Here is a 20,679-nt window from a genome sequence, read left to right as displayed (position 1 = left end):
CTGGTAGAGCCTAGAGCATAATCAAGTTAACCAAATCTATGATATTTATTCATTTATTTGTTTAAACTTATGATACCTTTTTGATACTTGTGAAATTGTGCAATATGTTTCTCAACATACAAGGCCACACAAGCTGGAAACACAGAGGTCGTAAGTTTGAATCCAAGAACCCGGCCTTGCAGACTGCACTTCAGTGATAAGATTGTCCTCTCGAATGTGACTTAAAGCTAGAGGTCCTGTGTTCGAGGAAATATTCTTTGGGCACACTTGTAAAGAAAAGAGAAGGGCTTGACCTGGGCCTGGTGTACATGTACTCTGACCAAATTTGGCACTACAGGCTTATATCTCCTCTTCTATTCATTATCGGTGGTTGCTTTAATCATTGATAATTCAATGGAATTGACAAATATGCTTTTTCACAAGTACTTTTTTACTTTCAGAGACACAATATACATGTAACGTTACAGTACATGTAGTAAAAATTCCATGGGAGGGGAAGATTTTGGAAAACATTGGTGACAGTCACACAGCAAACAACAGTCTGGACAGTTTCTCACTTTGCGTAACAACTTTATTGCTGTTTAACTTTAATTTGTTCATAGTGTGGCTAGTGAATGTTGCATAGGTGAAAACTTTTTCAAAAACTGCATTAAATTAGTACAAATTAGGGTGTCTTCACTGAAATGGTGCAACTTTGGACACAAAAATCAGATTATACAGAATGTGTTGCTTATAAAACTTTTATGTAACGTTACCTCAAGAGCCACTGCTAGTACTAGAATTCTGAATTTCACCTATAACAAAGAATGGTATGAACAGTATGATTTATGGAGGAAGAAGTCTAATTCATCTTCATAACAATTTTCACACAATATTGATAAAATTCAAAAACATATGTACAAAATCTGTGAGAAAACACTTTACATGCCTGTTTATTTCAAGAAAAAAGTGAAGGAATGAGAAATGTTAATTGGCCAACAGTATGGACGGAAACGGATTCGAAGGCACAGAATTCCAAGCTAAGGCTGTATACTGTTATATTGTGTTTTTCACAGTATGCCGACAGGGTACCTCTTTTGACACATTTGTTTTAGTTATTTCTACTTTCTTTGTAGAAATATAAATAAAGCAGCACAGTGTGCAAATCTCATATCTGGAGTACCATTCATATCCTTGGAAATTATTCCTGCAGAATCCATGGTAGGTAACACCCGCTGACGTTAAATGTGACACAGTTACATTTATCTGAGACGGAAAATGTGCCTCACACCCCCTTTCCACTAGGGCGACAACCTTACTGTGACCGCTGATTGACCTGAAATTTATACATCGCTCCACGAATTTCATAGATTAAAAAAACACTCTATTTGTGTGTTGTCTTTTCAGTCATACTTTTATAGTTTGCATGATATTCCAATTATGAAATCATGGGTTATGCAAATCCAATCTAGGTCGCAGTGGGATCGCCATCTAGTAGACAGGGGGCCTTAGAATTTCTTACAACAGATCATAATTACATTACAAGGTCCACAAGGTGATACAACTTTTTTTTCCTCTTTTTTCTGGAATGTTTACATACATTGAAGTTAATAGTTCTCCCCAAAACACTGTGTACAAAACTTTCTTCCCTACAAATATGGAACATTTCACGGTTTTCTCCACTCAAATCCAGCGATTGCGTACACCATTTCGCAGAACGCGATGTAGTTGACGTCCTCCCTTCCTCCAACGCGGACCATGAACTTCTGGAACAGGGAAACGTATTCGCGGTGGTTGACAAGACTTCCCAGCTCCAGCTCGGTCAGGACTCTCTTGAACTGGGAGCGAGAAACGGTGCCGTTGTTGACCCGGTCAAAGTCTTCGAAAGGAGGGAAGAGCTGCATGCGGTGTTTCTTGACCTGCAAGATAGGACAGAATGTTGTTAATCGTCATCATCATTATCGTCATCATCGTTTATGTAGTTCAACCTCAAGATTCGATCTGAAAGTTCATTCTAGTGACGCCAAAAATAATGATGATCCAACTCTTCTCATATCAGGAATCTGAATAAGAAGCCTTACAATAATGTTAAAATTCAGTGTATCATTACACACAGGTAGGTTTCCATTTCCTACGATAAGCCTTGCATCTCCAAAAATGAACTTATGCTTGTGTATGGTGTTTTGCCAAAAAATACAAAGCTTTTTAGAAAAGCCATTTTGATTTAATTTTCATTTGACTTCCATTTATCAAATCAATGCTTTCCTTCGTGGAGAATTGTTGGGACTTCTAATCGTGTGTGTGTGTGTGTGTGTGTGTGTGTGTGTGTGTGTGTGTGTGTGTGTGTGTGTGTGTGTGTATGCTTGTATCAAAATAAAAGTAAACACATAGGAAAAATGTTTTGGTCTCCTTGTGGTCTCTTACCTTCTCTGCAATCCTCTCCATGGTGCTCTTGACCGTGGCCTCGTTCTCCTCTGACAGGACGTTCAGCTGCCACTCCACCGGAGGCTTGAACTGTTGCGGGGTCACCTCAGGCATCTTCTCGAGCTCCTTGATGGTGAAAATGGATTCTACCTCGTCAGAGAACCTCAGATACTCCACAAAGTCTGGGTCTACAGGAGACTGGAACCTACAGAACAAAGAATAGTTGGGTTGGTATGTACATGTGTACAAAGGTGCAACATGCAGTTGTATGGAAGGTTCATTGGAGGACTGGAGCTAATATCACCTGTACCTAACCCCATCCTCCGGAGCCAGAATTACAATGGAATAAATACCATCAAAGCAGGACTGTCTACAGCTGTCTCCAGCTTTAACTTTTTTCCTCCCACACTCATTCTTTGGGAGCCTATGTTGTTACCCTTCAGTGAATACTATTTGGCTAGCCTGATAAGTGATAAGATCTCTCCCATTGCTTGTGCAATTTTTCCAGACAGTGGGGTTGACAAAACCTGTAATTCAAGGAAAGGCTCCAACACTCCAATTTCATTATGGAAATACAGTCCAGTTTATGTTGCATTTATGATACTGGTCTGATCTGCCTTACATTTATGTCCCCTGTAAAGGCAAATGTCTAAAAAGTCACTTTATGAACTGTTCTGACAAAATCCTTTGAAGAAACCAATGCAACAAGTATAATTCGTTGCATACTACAAAAGCGTTCCTTAGCATACACACTGCTTTCCAATACTTCGAACACATACAAAACTTTGAAGACTTACTCTCTTTCCAATATGATGACTTCAGAGGGCTTCAGCTCAAACTTGCACAGGTCCAAAGCACGTCTGAAGGAGTTCTTCTTCATGCGGCCTGTGCGCAGTTTGTCGTAGTCTCGCATCCATTCTAGCACACGAGTACGCTCCTTTGCCACCTTTCAGAAAGACACAAGCAGCGTTGTAACCATGAGCTAAATCACTGTGGGCTTGTACATGTGTAAGAGAACTGTACTGTCCAAAAGAACGACTGAACTCAGTCGCAAAATGGTAACTTGTCATGATCTTTTTATGTTGTGACAAGTATGTATCTCCTTCCAACAAGACAAGGAAGTACAGATGTAACATCATTTCTCATAATTCTGCCAAGACTGTCATTAACCATAAAGAGATCTTCTAATGCACATTTCAAGACATTCTTGAAAAGGCCCGATAACACCATTTCTTTAACCTTCTCCCTGCTGCCTAACTCTGTAAGTGTAACCAATAGGGAATTGGGTGCCAAACGGCTATTTCAGAGTGCTAAAGGTTAATGTGGTGGTCTTTGGGTAGAATTTTGAGAGTTGACGCTAAGTACTGTTAGCATATTTTGCTACAAGTTTATGTAAATGTAGCTTTTTGAAGAGTTTTGTTACCTTGTCCTTGATCTTGAACATGACTCCTGCGAGGCTGGAGGCTGCGTTCATCTCCGGCAGCTGTTTCTGTTGGTTCACCAGCGTCAGCTCCTGGAGACGCTTCTCATACATCAGCTCCTGGGCTGGGGTGGGCTGCAGCTCCGCAAGGAACCTGGTGATATCCAGATCAGTTTAGGGATAAAGTTTTGGACTGTTACAGAAAGATAGTTCTTGGCACCCCCTCAAATCTATGTAACTTTAAGTTAGTATAATCCATCATGAATGCCGAGTATGGTGTGCTTCTAGTAGTTGTCCTTCAAGTAACACAATCTCTCTCTTCCACTACCACTGCCAGAGTGAGCATCATGCAGGAACAATCTGTAGTCCTATTAACACAATCCTAGAATACATGTTTAAGGAGTAGTAGCATCTACTGTATCAGTTTGATTATACCAGAAGATCTAACATGAACAACTTATTGAGATGTATTTCTTGTAGGTTATCTTTCATTTCACTCATGCCATGTGCTTTCTATGTTTTGACCCAAAATTTGTGAATGTGCAGTTTGTAGATGAATTTTCAAATTATCAGGCAGGGATGGATTCTTAAGTAAGATGATGTCTAATTCATCATCAACTCTGCAATCATCACTGTGCCTCATTGCAGTCTTTAGTGTATACTTGTAATACAACTTATTCAACGATGTCATTGGTGCAACTGCTGTTGGTAGGACTTCCTTACAGTGTGTTGGTTAGTAAATAGCAAGGGCCAAGTAATACGTACTAAATGATCTTTCAAAGAGTTGTCCAGTGATAAACATTCAAGTGATCAGTAACAATTACTTGGATTATATTGAATCCAGCCGTCAACTACTGTGGTTCCTTGTGTCACGGAGTGATGATAGATATACAAATACATATAGTTGTTAATATTTAGGTTTCATATTTAATCATATTTATCTTTGGAGGTGGTCAGTTAACTGAAGGGACTACCCTTAAGATTTATAAATAAACAGAAGGAATTGGGTCATTGATTGGCGTAAAGCTCAAAGCATATGGCCAAGGCAGTAACTAAATCACCATGAAGGACAAAGGAAGTAATCTAATCACCATAACGCTGAGACAGACAGTCAAGTCCTTAAAACCAGATCACGGTAGACAGATCTAGGTTGACCAGAGTTGTTGACCGAAATAGAAATGTAACTTTAACTTAGTCTTGGCCTGGACGTTTGCACGAGAGGCCAGAGTCTTGTTGAATGCTCCTCAAATAAAACTTAACAATGGATTCAACATCTCTAAATCTTCTTGTGCATGATATGCTTGGAATGGACCACAGTACATTGAAAGAAAGAAGCAATTGTCACACTTGATCCTTGAATCCTGTTTGACTTCATGACTTGAAGAATTGCTTGACATTATCAATGATGATGTCAAGCAGTTCTTCAAGTCATAAATGTAGAAATGTGTTTACCTTAGGTAGTTGAATCCAGTTTTGTCCGAAAACTTGGCCTCGATGGCTGCTGCCTCGTCCTCAGTAGCATCAAGACTCAGGTAAGTCAGACACTGCCGGAACTGTGAGAGGGTCACGTAGCCATAGTTGTGCCTGTAGGAATTGTGACACTGGTTAGTGAATGTGTTGGAGATTTAATAATTCATACGTTCATGGTGCTCAACCTTTTAACTTCTAACTGTAACTATTATATTGTACTCTGAGAAAGTTCAAACAATTACATTAACTTAGTCTTTCACCTCGACTGAAAAGATTCTGCATGCAGATTTTTGGCATGATTTGTTGCCCAACAGCCACATTTACCTGCAGGCCGCAGGTTAAAGAATTGGCTCATTATTGTAAACAGATGATCCATAACCTGGTGATTCTTATGGCGCTGTCATAAGTTGTCATACGATTTTGATGTTCAAGCAGGCTTTGACAGAGCCAACTTCCAACATAGGTCTCAGACAGCCTTTCCGATAGCAAGACAGCTGAATTTTGTATGAGGCATGCACGACTATCCCAAGAGTGTCCTTAGAATGTGATCGTATGACGATATGTATGTGACCAGGCCCTTAGATTCACAGAGATACTAGTAATCAATGATATACTGTTCATTACCTGTCAAAGTCTTGGAAGACAGGCTTGGAAAGAAGCCTCCTCTGTGCAGCCTTCTCCCTCATGCGGTGCATGGCAGCGTCCACAACGCTCTTCCAGTCATCAGGTGCCTGGGTCTCCCAGTGGATGGTGCCTGGTTTAGACATCTGGAAGACCTCTGTAGAAGGGACTGTGTGGGTTGGGGTCTTCTCCAGGCCCTTCTGTGTGAAAGCTGTAGGAAATGTAGACAAAAATATAAATCAAATCCTTATTTTTTGTACGAGTTGAATGGTATGCGTACCTCTTCAAAATCAGGTGGCCATACCCTTGATGTACATTTAGCACAGCCAAAGCTAAAGGATTTCTTGCTTAAAGATTTCTTTTAAGTTAGTACAGTTAGTATTTTTTCATATTGTGTAGCCTAGTGGTTAATGACCCTCCCTCTAGACCAATAGGTAGCTTTTTTTGGGGAAAGTTTGAATCTCGGTTGCTACTGCTCACACGACATGCACGTTGCAGCTTCAGTGAGCTAAACTGGTTTGAGATCTACACGTACATGTAAGTAATGTAAGTATCGGCCTGTTGCTTAATCAATATGAAAGGATTGCAAGCAAGTAGATATAACATAGCACCAAATTATCCCAAGACATTATTGATATCCCCACACAGCAAATGGCATTCTTCAATAGACCTTTCCTGAATGGAAAGAACCCTATATGGATATGAGATATGTAGTAACCTAATCGTGAAAACCCACCTGATTCAATCTCGTCATGAAAGCGAGTCCACACCACCTTGTCGGGATGTTTGGGGTCAGTGTAATGCTCTGCCAACGCAGCAAACTGATCATTTGGCAGATCAGGGAACCCCATCAGACAGAGACCCCTCCGGAAGATTGGCTTCGTGATCGAACCACTCCTCAGCAGGTCAAAGTCCTCGAAGAATTCCGCAACGCGGATGCGATTGATAACAACGTGATGGCGGATCCGGGAGATTACCTCGCCGAGGTTGACATGGCTTGTGTTGATTGGAACGGAAGAGAACTCTGGTTCCGGGCTGACCATTGGTTTGGGCGTCTCCTGGTCCACTGTGAAGCCGGTGAATTCTGTCAAAGGAGAAATACAGTTCACTTAGACTGCTGCTCAAAACCTGTAAGATTCTAATATAAGGATGCGACAACCGTTAAAAAAATCATAATCAGATACTGTCTGTTTGCTATGAAATGTTAAAACTTTTGTTAGCCCCTGTGACACTACCAGTGCAACTCATAATGTGCATTTTCTGAAGGACATAAAGAAGTTGAAGCATGGTTTGATGTTTCTGACACATTAAAAAAGATCATCAAAAAAGATCCCACTTTAGAGAACGGCAATGTATGAAACAATAAACTACACACAGAAAAGATGTAGTCGTAGTGAGGAAACTTTTGTTAAGTGCCTTTCCTAAGGACACAATGACTATCCAGGAATGCTGGGAATCGAACCTGTGACCTCTCAATCTCATGTCCTCTAGCCTTGCCACTCGACCATTTGACACGCGACCACCGAACAATAGATAGACAAACAAAAAATAGTCGCATGCTGTTAACAAGCAAAACTCCAAATAGCGGTATGTAAAAGTGATGTCTTATCTCTACCTTTATCCACGGCCTGTACGAAGGCAGGGTAGTTGACGTCGCCGCTGATTGGTTCCTCAAATTTCCGACAGAGCAGTTTGAAGTCAGGAGGGTTGATGTTCAGACTCAGGAAGTGCAGGATGCGACCAAACTGGGACTTGGTGACATTACGGGTGTACGCAATGCCCTGTGGGTGAGAACATCGTACAACAAAGGAATTAGTAATCTGAGTCTCACACATTACAATGCAATGCACGAGTTCACACAGATCACAGAAAACTACTTGCATCATAGAGGGAGGTATGTCATTTCTGCCAACAATCGAACGCCTTTTAACAATGGACTTAATGCATACGTACATGCTTCCAAACATGTTAAATGTATATCTAGCATGTTTTATTAACATATTTGGAGGTTGGCAGAAATGATTCAAAGATGCGAGTAGTTTTTGTGATCGGCAGAACTGTTAACTTGTCTGTTATGTTTCCATGATTATACAGGCAACAAGAAGGAATAAATCACAAAATTTTGTTTTCCTGTTCCAAATGTGACCGCTCCAAAATAATGTGTTCAAACACGAGTGGATACAACAGTTGAATTTATATTCAAGTAAAAGTTGGTTAAAAGAAATGTCATTGATCATCTTAATAATGGCCTGCTAACTAGCAGATCTAAGCCAATAGAAAGAATGTCAGGTTAAAACCTTTCAGAGAAATTCAATCCTTATGAAAAGCACAATACCGGTAAGAGGCCTACCCGATCATAGTCCTTGAAGTAAGGATACATCATGAGCCGTCTCTTGCGAGCTGTTTCTCTCATTTCCTCAAGAACTTGCTGAACCCTGTCCTCCTCCTCTGGAGTCAGTGGGTTCAGAGACTGGATGGGGAAACAGAAAAGAGTTATAGATACAGTTTCTTTATTTTTATTCAATTACAGGGTGCGAAATACTTTTTTGAGCCAGGTTGCCCATGTTGCAACCTAGGGCAAATGCTAGGTTGCACGTCCAAATTTCAGGTTACTCCAGCAACATTCACCGATTTCTTCAAATTAAGCTTGTATGTACAATACTACTAGCGTATAATACTACTAATATTTCAAAATACAAATTAGATAGTATTTTGTTCCCATTGACCTAACAACATCTTTTTTAGCCGAGGGCAGTGTGTTTTCGTCTTTTTCAGCTCAAATTCCACGATCTATGGAGGGTTTTGGATGGTTTAAAACGAATTTTAGGAGAGTGACACTGTGTTTTGTGAGCTTCCAGGGCTCCGATTGAGAGAGATCACTGGCTCAAAATATAAGGTTGCACACTGCGCTACCTGGGTTTGGAATTAACTTGCACCAACCGAAATCTTGTTGCACTGTGCAACGTGCAACCAGGTATTTCGCACCCTGAATTATATAATTTCAAGACAGCTGGGTGGCCAATTCAATTTCGTTCTAGTTTCCTAGAACTACTGTTGATTGGAACTCGTTGCCATTATGTACTGTAGGAGCATTCTCACTACATAGCCTTAAACCAAGCTTGCAGTCAGATGTACAAAGTGTAGGTACGACAGGTTGTTTGGTGCAGTGCCTGCCAAGCTGGTATGTTATGCCAAAGGGTGGTTATACTGTAGATGCAGAAATGTTTGCGGTGGTTTTACATTGTATGTCCAATACTGAAGCAGTATACGACTATAGCACTGCCGCAAACTTAAACTGCAAACACTCCATTTTCGCCTGAGCCCGAAATAAAAACCATGCGAACTTAAATGCATTTACAGTACCAGCTATAAAGATACAGATATAGTTAGGCAAAATCACAAACCACTGCAAGCTATTGGGCAAAGTGGCAGAAACCAGTTCTGCCTAACTTTACAATCTACCTCCATACCCAGTTTTTCTTATTTACTAGCCTGGTCCAGAAACTGTTTGTGAAAAAGTTATGATGAAGAACTGTTTATGAGAAAATTCTATTGGCACCATAATGTCAACTACTAGTATCTATCCAAGTCACAAGCTACATGTACGAACTAGCACTCAAAATGAACAAGCCCTTGCTGATTTGATCACTAATACTGGGATCTATCATTTTCCCTAACTAGATGAAAAGAAGTTTTGAGCTACAGGAAACAACATTTCACATAAGGTTTGGAAGAGTATATATTTGGCAGGGAGAGTCATCTTTGAAGGCAAAAGATGTTATAGACAGTTACCTAACATCTTGTTAGACAATTTCTTTTTGTGGCATCCATTTGATCCTTGTGGACCAACTGTCTCCATAAATCTCCTTGGAGCAGCCATTAGTCTAATCCTGGATAATCCTATATCCTCATTAGGAAACAGCTTATAACAGGAAAGGACTACTAAAGCCCTGAGGAACATGTACATAGGTGAGTCTTTAAGAAACTGAAGTGCAATCTCCCTTTGTTGCCATCAAAGATGAGCACATGCCATTTAGATGAAGACACATTTTGTTTTTGCTACTCTTTTGAAAAAATAAAAGAGGGTATGCATGCTCTTTTTTGTAAGGCGTAGGCAGTCACGTAATTCGTAATGAGGCAACCAAATTTTGCATAATTGCCTTCCTTGATTTTAGCGTGATTCTTCTGAATTCAACGCTTATCAGAGCCAAGAAACTTGACTGTTTTTATAAATTGAAGATACTGGTTTGTTGTAGGTCGAAAAAGGGAACTAGAAAAGCTGCTGCAAAACCACCTGAACATGATTTCATCCTTATGACTGAGCTTAAATGTACTTAGCTTCTGCGAGCGGCCCAACATGATGACGATGAGCCTTATGTTAAATCCCTTACCCTTGTCAGAGCCCCGCGGGGAGGTCGGATGGGGTCCACAGTCGGCTTCTTCTCCAGGTCAGGTACATTGTAGGCTGTATAGAAGATGAAAAAAACACACATTTTCTTTAACAACAAACCACAGAGTTGGATGCAGATAGTGTCAACTTATTTCTAGCCTGCACACAAACATAAATGAAGATTGTTGAAATCTTGTGTAGGAAGAATAGCTTTCCCTTGTCATTGTTTCTCTCGCTATTCAAGATCTCTTTTCCGTTTCCATCTACTGTAAATGCATAAATGTTTGCGGTGGTTTTATGTTTGCTGTTTTTGCAGTGAACTTTCAGCGCAAACTTGTATACACAGCAAACATTCCATCTTCTTTCTACCGCAAAATAAAACCGACGCAAACTTAAATGCATTTACAGTATTTCGTGTTATTTCAAGACAACACTGCCTCAGGAAGTAAAGATAATGGAGGAGAATAAGTACAACGACTGATACGGGGATGCCACTAAGTTAGATAATGACATAGCATCACATTAGCAGGGACAAATTGCCCTCCTGGCGCTGCAAGGCTTTGTGATGTGGAGGATGTAATTGTAGTTGCATCACCAGTGCTGTTTAATGATGCACCAATGAAAGTAATTATGACAAAGAGAGCTACGCCGTGCCGCAAATGTGTCACAGATATTGCAGTGAATTTCAAAATTTCTAATTAAAATTGCCACCCCTGGTGTCTTAATTCCCCGGAAAGCAATTCCGAGACTATGAGATCTTCTTCGAAGACAGGATGATGTATTTGATTATCGTTTACAACCTGCTGCACTGTTCCAAGGATCTTCATGTTGACAAGTAACAATTTTTTGTAGGGAAAGAATATGCACCATTTCAAACAGAAGCTAGCCTGCGGCAATCCTATAACATATGTTTCAAGTTTCTACATTGTACATCTTGTCTATCCATTAATCATATGCCGTTAGACAGCTGAAAATATGTCCCATAGAATAAAGAGATGCAATCACATACATGTAATCAAATCAAATTATTACGAAACATTAATGGTTAAGTCAGTTCCTGACAAGTTTATTTTCATCTGTGATAAACAACAACGATAAAATTAGGTATATTAAAAGGCCGACATTTTATTCAAAATGAAAGTTATTGTTTGCTGATCTTATGACGAAAATAGGGAGATATTTGCAATTGTCAGGTATGTTAGTCGAGAGTAATAGTTTCTAATTTATTTGTAAAGATAAAGCAGGTGTGGGAACAAGATTGATAGTTTGGGACTAATTTATTTTGTTTGTTTTAAGACAAAAGGGAATCTCAAAACACAATAAGATATCTCATGACTTATGACCTGAGAGGAAAGAAAGTTAAAGAACGCTTCAATCAAAGGGGAAAACATTTTATTACCTCGTACCTTAAGTCACACTACATATCAGAACACATCATGGCTTCTAGGAAAAAATTACCTTCAACTGCAGCAAATGTGGAACACTTTAATCTAAAGCAAAACTTTGATTGAAATCTGTACCTTCGTCTTTTTCTGTACTGCCACTATTCGATTCTGCTTTTGTTATATTGAGTCTTTTGGACATTCTTGACAGTATGTCTTCTTGATATATCGATTACGACTAAAATTAATTCCTGTCCTTTTTGATTGAGATTAATCCTTTCATATTGACTTGCCATTTGTTTAATTTCTGTCTTTTTCATGTGATATATATTACTAATATCTGCATCTTTTTCCAAGCTTTGTTGCTATCAATTTTCTTTCATTAACTTAATGTTTGCCATTGGATCCATGGTTTATGTTTGTATCCATTCTTGTAGTCTTTTCTTTCTTCTTAATATCAATTTGTTTATTATGTGAAATCCATCTATCCATCCGTCAGTACCATAGCTGATCAGCCATAGGGGCATCATGACCGTCTTCGTTACGTGAATAGAAATATCTAATAAAATTACAAAAAAAGAAAGCTCACCATTTTCCATGAGGTCGCAAAACTCCCTGTATCTGACTCTGCCGTCCTCCGTCTTGTAGTAGTCGGCAAGTTTCTGGATCTCCGTGCGGGCCAGGTTTGCCTCCTTCCCCACCGCCAAGGCCAGGCCGCACACAAACTGGTTCTCGGTGATGATCCCGCTCCGAAGCTTATCATGGTCGCGGAAGAACTCGATGGTGCGGATGCCATTCTTGTACACGGCCTTGCGGATTTTCTCGAAGAGTTCTCGAATGACTGGATCCGCTGGAGGCTGAAAATTGAGATCAGAAAAAAACTAAATTCAAGATGTGCTTAATGTGCAGTTATATATCTGGGAGGAGTTAGTTGTGTACTTATTCTAAAACATACAACAGGTGAAAACCTAGTATAGAGTTCCAACATAAAAGAAGTAGCGGATCAAATTTTCAGAATTCAAATGAAAAGGTCCTTTGGAAATCACATTTCTAAGGAACTACTGTACGTGAAGAAGTGTTTGCCGGTGTTTCTGTTGCGCTACCATTGTTTCAAATGCAAATTCAAACCACCACGAACACTCCATTTTCTCCCTACTGTGAAATTAAAACCATGCGAACTTAAATACATTTACAGTACTTCATGTTCCTATTTTGGTTACTGTTGAGTAAGTTGAGTCTGTTTAGAATATAAACATCATTTGTGATTCTAAATTTGTACATACAGGAGATATGCTCAATTTACTTCAATATAAAAACAGAACAGTCACAATGTCTTTAAAGAGTCAATGCTCTGGAATGGCAGAGAGGAAACAGAACAAAAGGGCACATCAAAACCCTACCTCTGCTGGCCACCATCCGTAGGTAGGTAGAGGATCCGATGGGGGGCTGATGCCAGGGTCTCTCAGGTCGTCTGCGATCTGCTCGAGGTCGTGGTGAAGGTTCAGGTAGTTACACAGGCCTGGTCTGTCAGGGTCCGCATAACGACAGGCCAGAAGGTACTTCTCCTCGTCGGTGATGTCAGGCGGTCCAGGGAAGCTGCGGTAAAACTGTGCGGGAAATTGGAGTCTTCGTTAATGAATGTCCCGCCAAATGCGCTAATACCTCATAACTTCAACATACGTTTCATGAACTCTATCAGATGAAGTTGATCATGCGTGTTTTCATTGGTTAGTGCTTTGGTACTTTGCTGGTTTTAGTAGAATAACACAATACAAAGCTGGTGTGGTACGCCGAAGGATGGGCATACCGGCTATATAGATACAAACACAGAATACCATTTTGGATGGCTTATATTTAAAAGTTTTGGGCTCATAAGCAGATTCCTTAAATGAGTGACTAATATATTGGAAAACTAGAATTTTTTTCACTCAATGGTGACCATATTACAACACCCAAAGGCCACTTCAAGGTTACGGATTACACGAACACAACTGGAACAGCATCTCTTCTCCGTAAGTCAGATACATTATGCTCGAGACAAGCTCGACTCAGCGAGAGGGGGGACTAACTGACCCGATAGGAGAAGCAGGGGTTACGAAGGCTGCTCAGGGATATTCCCTACCCAATTTTATCATCATTTGAACATACCTGGCTCTCCGTGACCACCCCAATGTGGTGTCTGTCGAAGTCCTCGTAGGAGGTCCTGAGGTTGATGCCGTGGTACTTGTAAAACGGCTGCATTCGCTCCAGAATATCCCTCACGCGCTGGAGGGAGCCCGGGCTCAACGGCCGGAGGGAACGCTGCGTACCCAGAAACTCCACAGGGGTGACAGTCAGGGCTTGGGGAGTCGGAGTCATGTCGTTTGGATTGAAGGCTGCAAAGAATTTTTAAAATACATCATTATGATAGGACAGAAAACCTGACAGTTTATTGAACACGAGAAAAGTTGTTCTTTTACGGATTTCAGGAAGTTTAGAAAAATTATGTTTACCTGCAGTAATGTTGAATTGTTTTCTACTATGGCAATCACACACGGTATGAAAGGCTGGTATATCAAAGACAAATTATTGACAACAGCAAAGGATTTTGTGTTTTTATAGAATACTAAGACTTATCAAACATGGATTGAAAAATTGTGATAATTATGTCAGATAAATTCAATAAAATTTTCAGTTAAAGCAATCGAGCCACAATAATTGATGCATAGAATATTGTTTGCTGGAGGCTGATTAAGTATTTAGCACTGAGGATGATATATCCTACAATTACCATAAACTACATGTATAAATAACTCTTACGGCTATCTCCATTTCAAATGCGCTTGTTATTTTTACGCCACATCACTATCTGAGATGAAAAAACAGGTTATTTCAAAGACACAAATTAGAGTCTATTAATCCTGATTACGTTCTAATTCCTTTACCTCCGGGTAAGCCTAATAAGTCTCAATTAAGTCCCTAATATTGCACCAAAATTGGCAAACAATTAGAATATAAATTACATGTCTTCCCGGCAGTAGTTAAACATGAGGAAGGATTCCCCTGGAGTAGACATGATATTGCGATGACATTCATATAACTCGGAGGGTGTGTCAATTCGATTTTATGCCGAGGTACACTGCTACGGAAACCCATTCAAAAGATTTCAAACTCTTAAAAAACATACACTTCTGGAAAGGTTTGACCTTTCAATATTTTCCTTTGCTGACTTCTTTCCAGAAAATGTCTTGTACAAGTCTAATGCCAATCAGTAGTGGTTCATAGTTCAGCCATCCAAACTGGAAGAGACTTTATACTGTAAATGCTGCATATTTGACAAGAAGAGATTGTCAACAGTAGTCGGTGTCACAATGATATTTGTCCCAAAGCCCTGTCTGCCAAGATGTTTCACTAGAAAATCTAGATCATTGCCAAAGAGTTGGCCACCCAACCAATATTTGTGATGTTAACAATTTCTGTTCCCTGCAAAAAGTAATAAAAAAAAAGTTTACGGAAAAAAATGCCCAAGAGATCTTTCTAAAAGAGATAACTTCCTGTCATGGAACCTTGCTATATGTGATTTACCATGAACTACAAGATCATTGGCGGCATCACTGAAACATATAGACTAAGTAAAGAAACATGATCTTTTGTGGAGACATTTTGTCTGACTCTCCCACATTTGTGTGATACTTTGCTAAAAAAAATCTGATGCACACCCTGATCATAGAGCAGTTGTTGACATATATTCATCCTTCGCTGATCTAAATCAGATTCTGTTACTTCCGTTTTGGAATGCTATTACTAGTAATAGCAAGGGACGGATAGCATGACAACAGAAAAAATGTTGAGTGATATCAGCTGGTGTGCTATGATAAAGAGATACATGACCCTGAGAAGTGACCTTGAAAACCATCTTGAAAGTCGCTCACTGGTAAAATTTTTATGTTGGTAGTTGCAAAGACTAAGCATAGGCCTGGAGATATGGTACAAAGAGAACTGGCAAATTTCCCGGGAAATTTGGAAATTTGGGACGTGACTGACGTTGTGTCACACAGTTTTACGTAAAGTCTATGGCACATCAAAAAACAAAATCCTCAAGAGCAAAAGTGCAATTATGACACATCAAACAAAATTTCAAATAATGTCTGCCCTTTTCATAGGTGTACTCATTTGTGATTCATTTGTAAAATTAATAATAGACGGCTATACAGAAACAAGGAATTCAAAGATTGTCGATACTTCTACTTTATAGTCAAATTTGATCACATTTCTATAACACACAAACAAGATGATGGAAATTTGAGCCACGTCATGGATTTCATGGAAGCCCAGCTAGATCCTTACAGATGAGGTTCTACTGAGAAGAGATTATCTTCAATACTTCCTATAACGTTATAATTCCTTTTCCGGGAAATGATGTTGTCAGACCATTTCTTTCCACAGACATCACATATTTTTAAAAACTGTCAACAAGTTACACCTTTGTCAATTTTTTTCATTTTCCTATTGATTAGACTCAGTTACTACGAGTCAAGAGCAAAGACATGAAAGAAACATGGTTGACTTTGCACTTGCTTTTATGCAGAAACTTACGTTCAATGTAGCCTGAAAACATATCATAGGATACAATACTTTTATCAGATAATAAATATATACCTTCCTTATCTATATCCAGAAGGATGTAGCAAATGTCTTCCTAACTTGTATACGTTATCAGTTAAATGTGATATCTGAAATGTCCAAGTGCTCCCAAGGCAAAGAGAATCAATCTTCTCTTGCTAACGTTTCTATGCCTGCTTTACGACGCTCTTCCCGTTGTATGTTACTGTCCAAAGCAAGGATTTACAGAATACAGATAGCCGTGTGTAGAAACGGCATGAGAAATGTGGCGCCGGAGGAAATGCTTCATTGATAGGGAAGTGTATGGAACTTTAAAGGAGAGCCCTTTGGCAGGGCTTTTAGCTGTATGAGCTTTTTGGAAGTTCTATCTATAGCAAAGCTGATAGGATTATACAAGTGCACGAGGTATGACATCTCTCGTGGCTTGTTATTGCATCAACACTGGTGAGTACAATACTTATAAATGGATGGGAAGAATGTTGATTGATGGTTAGGATACTGTGAGAAAGGTACAGGATTTTCCGCAAGAGAGGACTCTCCATTTCATGTCATCAGTGAATGCCCGCACCGAGTAGACAACATCAACGCTACCTTTTTCCATCCTTTCCAACAAAAATATATCAACCTTGAGTACCACATCTCTGTTGTGGGTTCAACAAAAGTTCTGAAGAATAAAAAGTTTTAACCTAAAAACAGAAGATAGGTAATTTGATTTGCTGAATCAGATATAAAAACATAATTCATGATAGCATTATAAGATATAACTGGAAGTCCCTTTAGAAAGAAGGGTGCAGCCTCAACCAAAATGCCCTTCCCAGGGTTGAACAGGGGTCTCTCAGTTACCAACTACGAGGAAGCTCAACTGCTAGGCTGTTACCAGTTGAGCTACATGTACAACAACATCCCTTTTCAATAGAATACTTTTAAAGAATTATTTTTAAAATCTTTCCAAGATGGGTTGATGGAGGTTAGACATCCAGGTAATAAGATATGCCAAAACACAGTTGCTCGAGAGACTGTCTTTTGGCTTTTCAAGATAGGATCGCTAACCTTGATCGATGGCGTCCGTGAAGAGCCTGTAGTTGACCATGCCTTCCCTCTTCAGGTCGTACTTGTCCAGAATCATGACTTCGTCCTGTGGGGTCAACTTGATGCCCAGGTTCTGGTCCAGACAGCGCTTGAATTGTGAGGCTGTAGCGTTTGGAAGGCAGTCACATTCAAATGTTAGCAATTCAGGAATAATTGACACTCAATCATGGTAAATAAATCGTTAAAGTCGTCTTCAAGTTCAACTGAGGTTGTTTTCAAGTAACAACTAATAGTGCAATGTATCTTTACTATGGCTCGCATTTTCAGCCAAGCAATCCTTTATAAGTATGTAGGGTTTTATTATATGCAGAGGATGGATGAAGATTCCCCATACTTGGGGTTCCCGGCTTTACGTCCCCATCCAAAAGAACAAATGCAACCCCAACTAGTTGTGTGGAGCAGGGCTCGAACCCATAGAATTTAACTCATATGGCGAAGCAACCTACAGCTGCTGGTTGGTAACTGCTTGTGCCACTGCGACACATTGTTAAAGAATTATGTTGTGTACAAAAAAAGGTGATAAGTAAGAGAGGGTTCAAATGTGAAGCTGATCATGACGGCTGTTGCTCTGAACATTTGTACAAGGGAAATTAAAGAATTTTATTATTATTATTATTGTGTATGTTAGGAATTCATGTTTGCATACATGCGTAATATTACAATATTGTTTTTGTATTTGCTATGTGTTAGACGCCTGATATCAGCTATTGCTGCCTGGGATGTCTAGTATTGCCTTGTTGCAATTAAATTGATAATCTAACTTCTGCTAGTGTACAAAATTTAAAAGGTTTCATTCAGTGAGTACATAGCATGTTGTTATCACATTGCTGACTTTATTACACAGCATCTGTAGTTCGGCAATACAATTCCATGCCTGTACTTTCTTCAGGGCTATACCAATCACCTAAAAGTAATAAATAAAGAACGGTATATTCTACTTAGTAAATATTGTAGTAAGAGCAATAAAGGATTAGAGACTTCTTCTTGAGAAAATGAATCATATTATTAGTATTTGACATGACAAATGAATTGCCCTACAATCAATATAGGGGCATGTTCATTCCAATATTGCAGATGATTATATGATGCATTGTTTTGATTAAACACAATCCAGTCAGGAAAAACAGGATTAGTCATGTTGCTTCCGGTTAGAGCTGATTGCATTTCGTCCATAACCGTAGAATACCGTTTACAGCGATAAATTCCGCCCAGCCTGGGGCGAAATGAATTGTCTTCACGTGGCTGAGTTATCGGCAAGCCGTCAGGTAATTTCCAGTTTTTCTCCTCGATTCATTTCGTTGCTATACAGGGTCAAGGCTCATTTGGAGAAACCGACCAACGTAATTAGACGAGATTAATTACACCAATCTCTGTCCCCGACACAGTACAAGGCAAGCATCCAGAAATTGACTTTGATTCCATTACGATGTTCAGGAGGGGGAGACGGAATGCGGAAGTTTGTCTGATATTGTCCCTGACAGGGCCTAAATTTACACAGGCAAAAGTATCGATCTCCGTCGACAAGTGGTGCGTAAGCGTCGCACGGAGCTATAAAAGAAACCGAAAATGATAGTTGCTCTGCTAGAACATTCCTGAACAGATGATCCACCCTCAATGGCATTCACATCGGTTTAGGAAAACGGTTTTGAAAATGATTAATCATGATGTATGGAATGCGCCAGTGCTGTAGCCAAAATATTGATCACTATTGAGTTTTCTGCCCCCCGAAATTGCACACAAACTCTGACATATCATGAGGCAAGCAGATGGATTTAAACGCGGATTCTCGGGGCAAGGAAAGGACGCCTGCCGGCCATGACATTTAGCACTGATGGTTATATATACACACGTCCAATGAATATCACACTACATAAGTTCAGATGCGTATCACTTTCTGAGATATCAAATTGTGCCTATGGGAGTAAAGCATGTCATATACAATATCTTGTACAATTGCCCACTGTCACAGTGAGAATAAATTATAGGTTTATTGCAGGACCTGTCAAGAAGTGATGAATTGATTACATGTTTCGCATGTTGCAGATTCAATTGATATTTTTGTGAAATATTGTGAAAAAAGACAATGCAGGCAAACATTATTGCTTTTATCATCTGACATATATCCAGCAAACTGAGAAATATCTGACTTTCTAGATACAACCGTTAAATGTAGCAAGTAAGTTATTAGTCTTCAAATATCAACAGATCATGTTGTTTGTCATTCTATATTGCTATCGATTCCTATGGCCAGACCAACTCTGTATTTTGAAATTCTATTTTTAGATATTACGCTCTACAATTTCCTGTGGAAATACAGTCAAAACTGCCCATGAAGACCACTCAGGGGACCGATAAAATATGGTCCATGTGGACAGGATAGGTGGTCACTATAGACTGGATTCAAAATGCTTGTGTCAGCGGGAAAAATTATCTAAAGGACCACCAAAAAGGGATCACATCGGCCAGGTGGTCCTCACGTAAAGGTAGTCCCTTGTACAGGTTTGACCGTATTCCAAAATAGTATAGCCCATAGAAAATAAAGTAATAAAACTGCACGAAATGGAATGGACGAGGAAAATGTGGGTATCATGATTTTTTCTGGTCGGTCTTGTACCTCTTATTTGCTGCAGAAAAAATTGCAGCAGATGGTACGGTCCAGCGGTGCTAATTCACCTGTAATGTTTACTTTAATGGTGTCACGAAGAAGGCAAAGGTGGGACGACCTCACTGAAATATTTACACTCTACCTGACATTGTTTTCCATTCCATCAAGGACACACTGCCCTTGGGAGCTCACAGATAAAGTGAACTTTAGCTGTATGGATTACGGACAAAGCGAGGGATTTTATCAAGTTGCCAGGCAACATTAGGAGATAAAGGGAGGCAACAATCAAGGTGGTGGGATGGATTGGAACAGAGTATCTAGGAAAAATTACGGATGACAGCAAGACTTATCTTATATGTAGGTTTTCCCTGAGTCAGTTTGAAAAGTTTTTGGGGTGATACAGTTCAGAATCTTGCAGAGAACAGAAGAAGGGGAAGAGAATATCTAATGACTTGAATGAGGCTTAACCCTCTACCTGCTGCCTAACTCTGTAACCAATAGGGAATTGGGTGCCAACCGGCTACTTCAGTATGCTAAAGGTTAAATTTCTTTAAGCTTCTAATGAAAAACTGGACTGTTTTCTGCAATTCCATTGATTTTGGAATAGCCATAAAAGAACTACATGAATGTAACGCTGAAAAGGTGGGGGAAATGGCACCCTATAGCTTGTTTAATCTAAGTATTAATAGATGAATAA

The 20,679-nt window shown here is 39.6% G+C and overlaps 1 protein-coding gene across 2 annotated transcripts in view; it reads right to left on the bottom strand.

Annotated features, from left to right (window-relative positions):
• Positions 1-549: 549 nt before the first annotated feature.
• Positions 550-20,679, bottom strand: part of LOC136448382 (uncharacterized) — a 30,715-nt gene continuing 10,585 nt past the window's right edge. For both annotated transcript variants that reach the window (XM_066447812.1, XM_066447811.1), the window contains exons 3-16: positions 17,339-17,479; positions 13,835-14,061; positions 13,087-13,293; positions 12,276-12,543; positions 10,306-10,379; positions 8,265-8,384; positions 7,530-7,695; positions 6,651-6,998; positions 5,918-6,125; positions 5,276-5,407; positions 3,827-3,977; positions 3,201-3,349; positions 2,404-2,608; positions 550-1,898 (exon numbers count right to left, since the gene is read on the bottom strand). In XM_066447812.1, coding sequence (XP_066303909.1) covers positions 1,647-1,898; positions 2,404-2,608; positions 3,201-3,349; positions 3,827-3,977; positions 5,276-5,407; positions 5,918-6,125; positions 6,651-6,998; positions 7,530-7,695; positions 8,265-8,384; positions 10,306-10,379; positions 12,276-12,543; positions 13,087-13,293; positions 13,835-14,061; positions 17,339-17,479 — 2,648 coding nt within the window. In that variant the 3' untranslated portion in view covers positions 550-1,646. The remainder of the gene's footprint in view (positions 1,899-2,403; positions 2,609-3,200; positions 3,350-3,826; positions 3,978-5,275; positions 5,408-5,917; positions 6,126-6,650; positions 6,999-7,529; positions 7,696-8,264; positions 8,385-10,305; positions 10,380-12,275; positions 12,544-13,086; positions 13,294-13,834; positions 14,062-17,338; positions 17,480-20,679) is intronic.

The sequence above is a fragment of the Branchiostoma lanceolatum genome, chromosome 14, assembly GCF_035083965.1.
Source record: "Branchiostoma lanceolatum isolate klBraLanc5 chromosome 14, klBraLanc5.hap2, whole genome shotgun sequence".
Taxonomy (NCBI): Eukaryota; Metazoa; Chordata; class Leptocardii; order Amphioxiformes; family Branchiostomatidae; genus Branchiostoma; species Branchiostoma lanceolatum.
The sequence above is the reverse complement of the archived record's forward strand: the minus strand, read 5'-3'. Positions and strand labels throughout refer to the sequence as shown.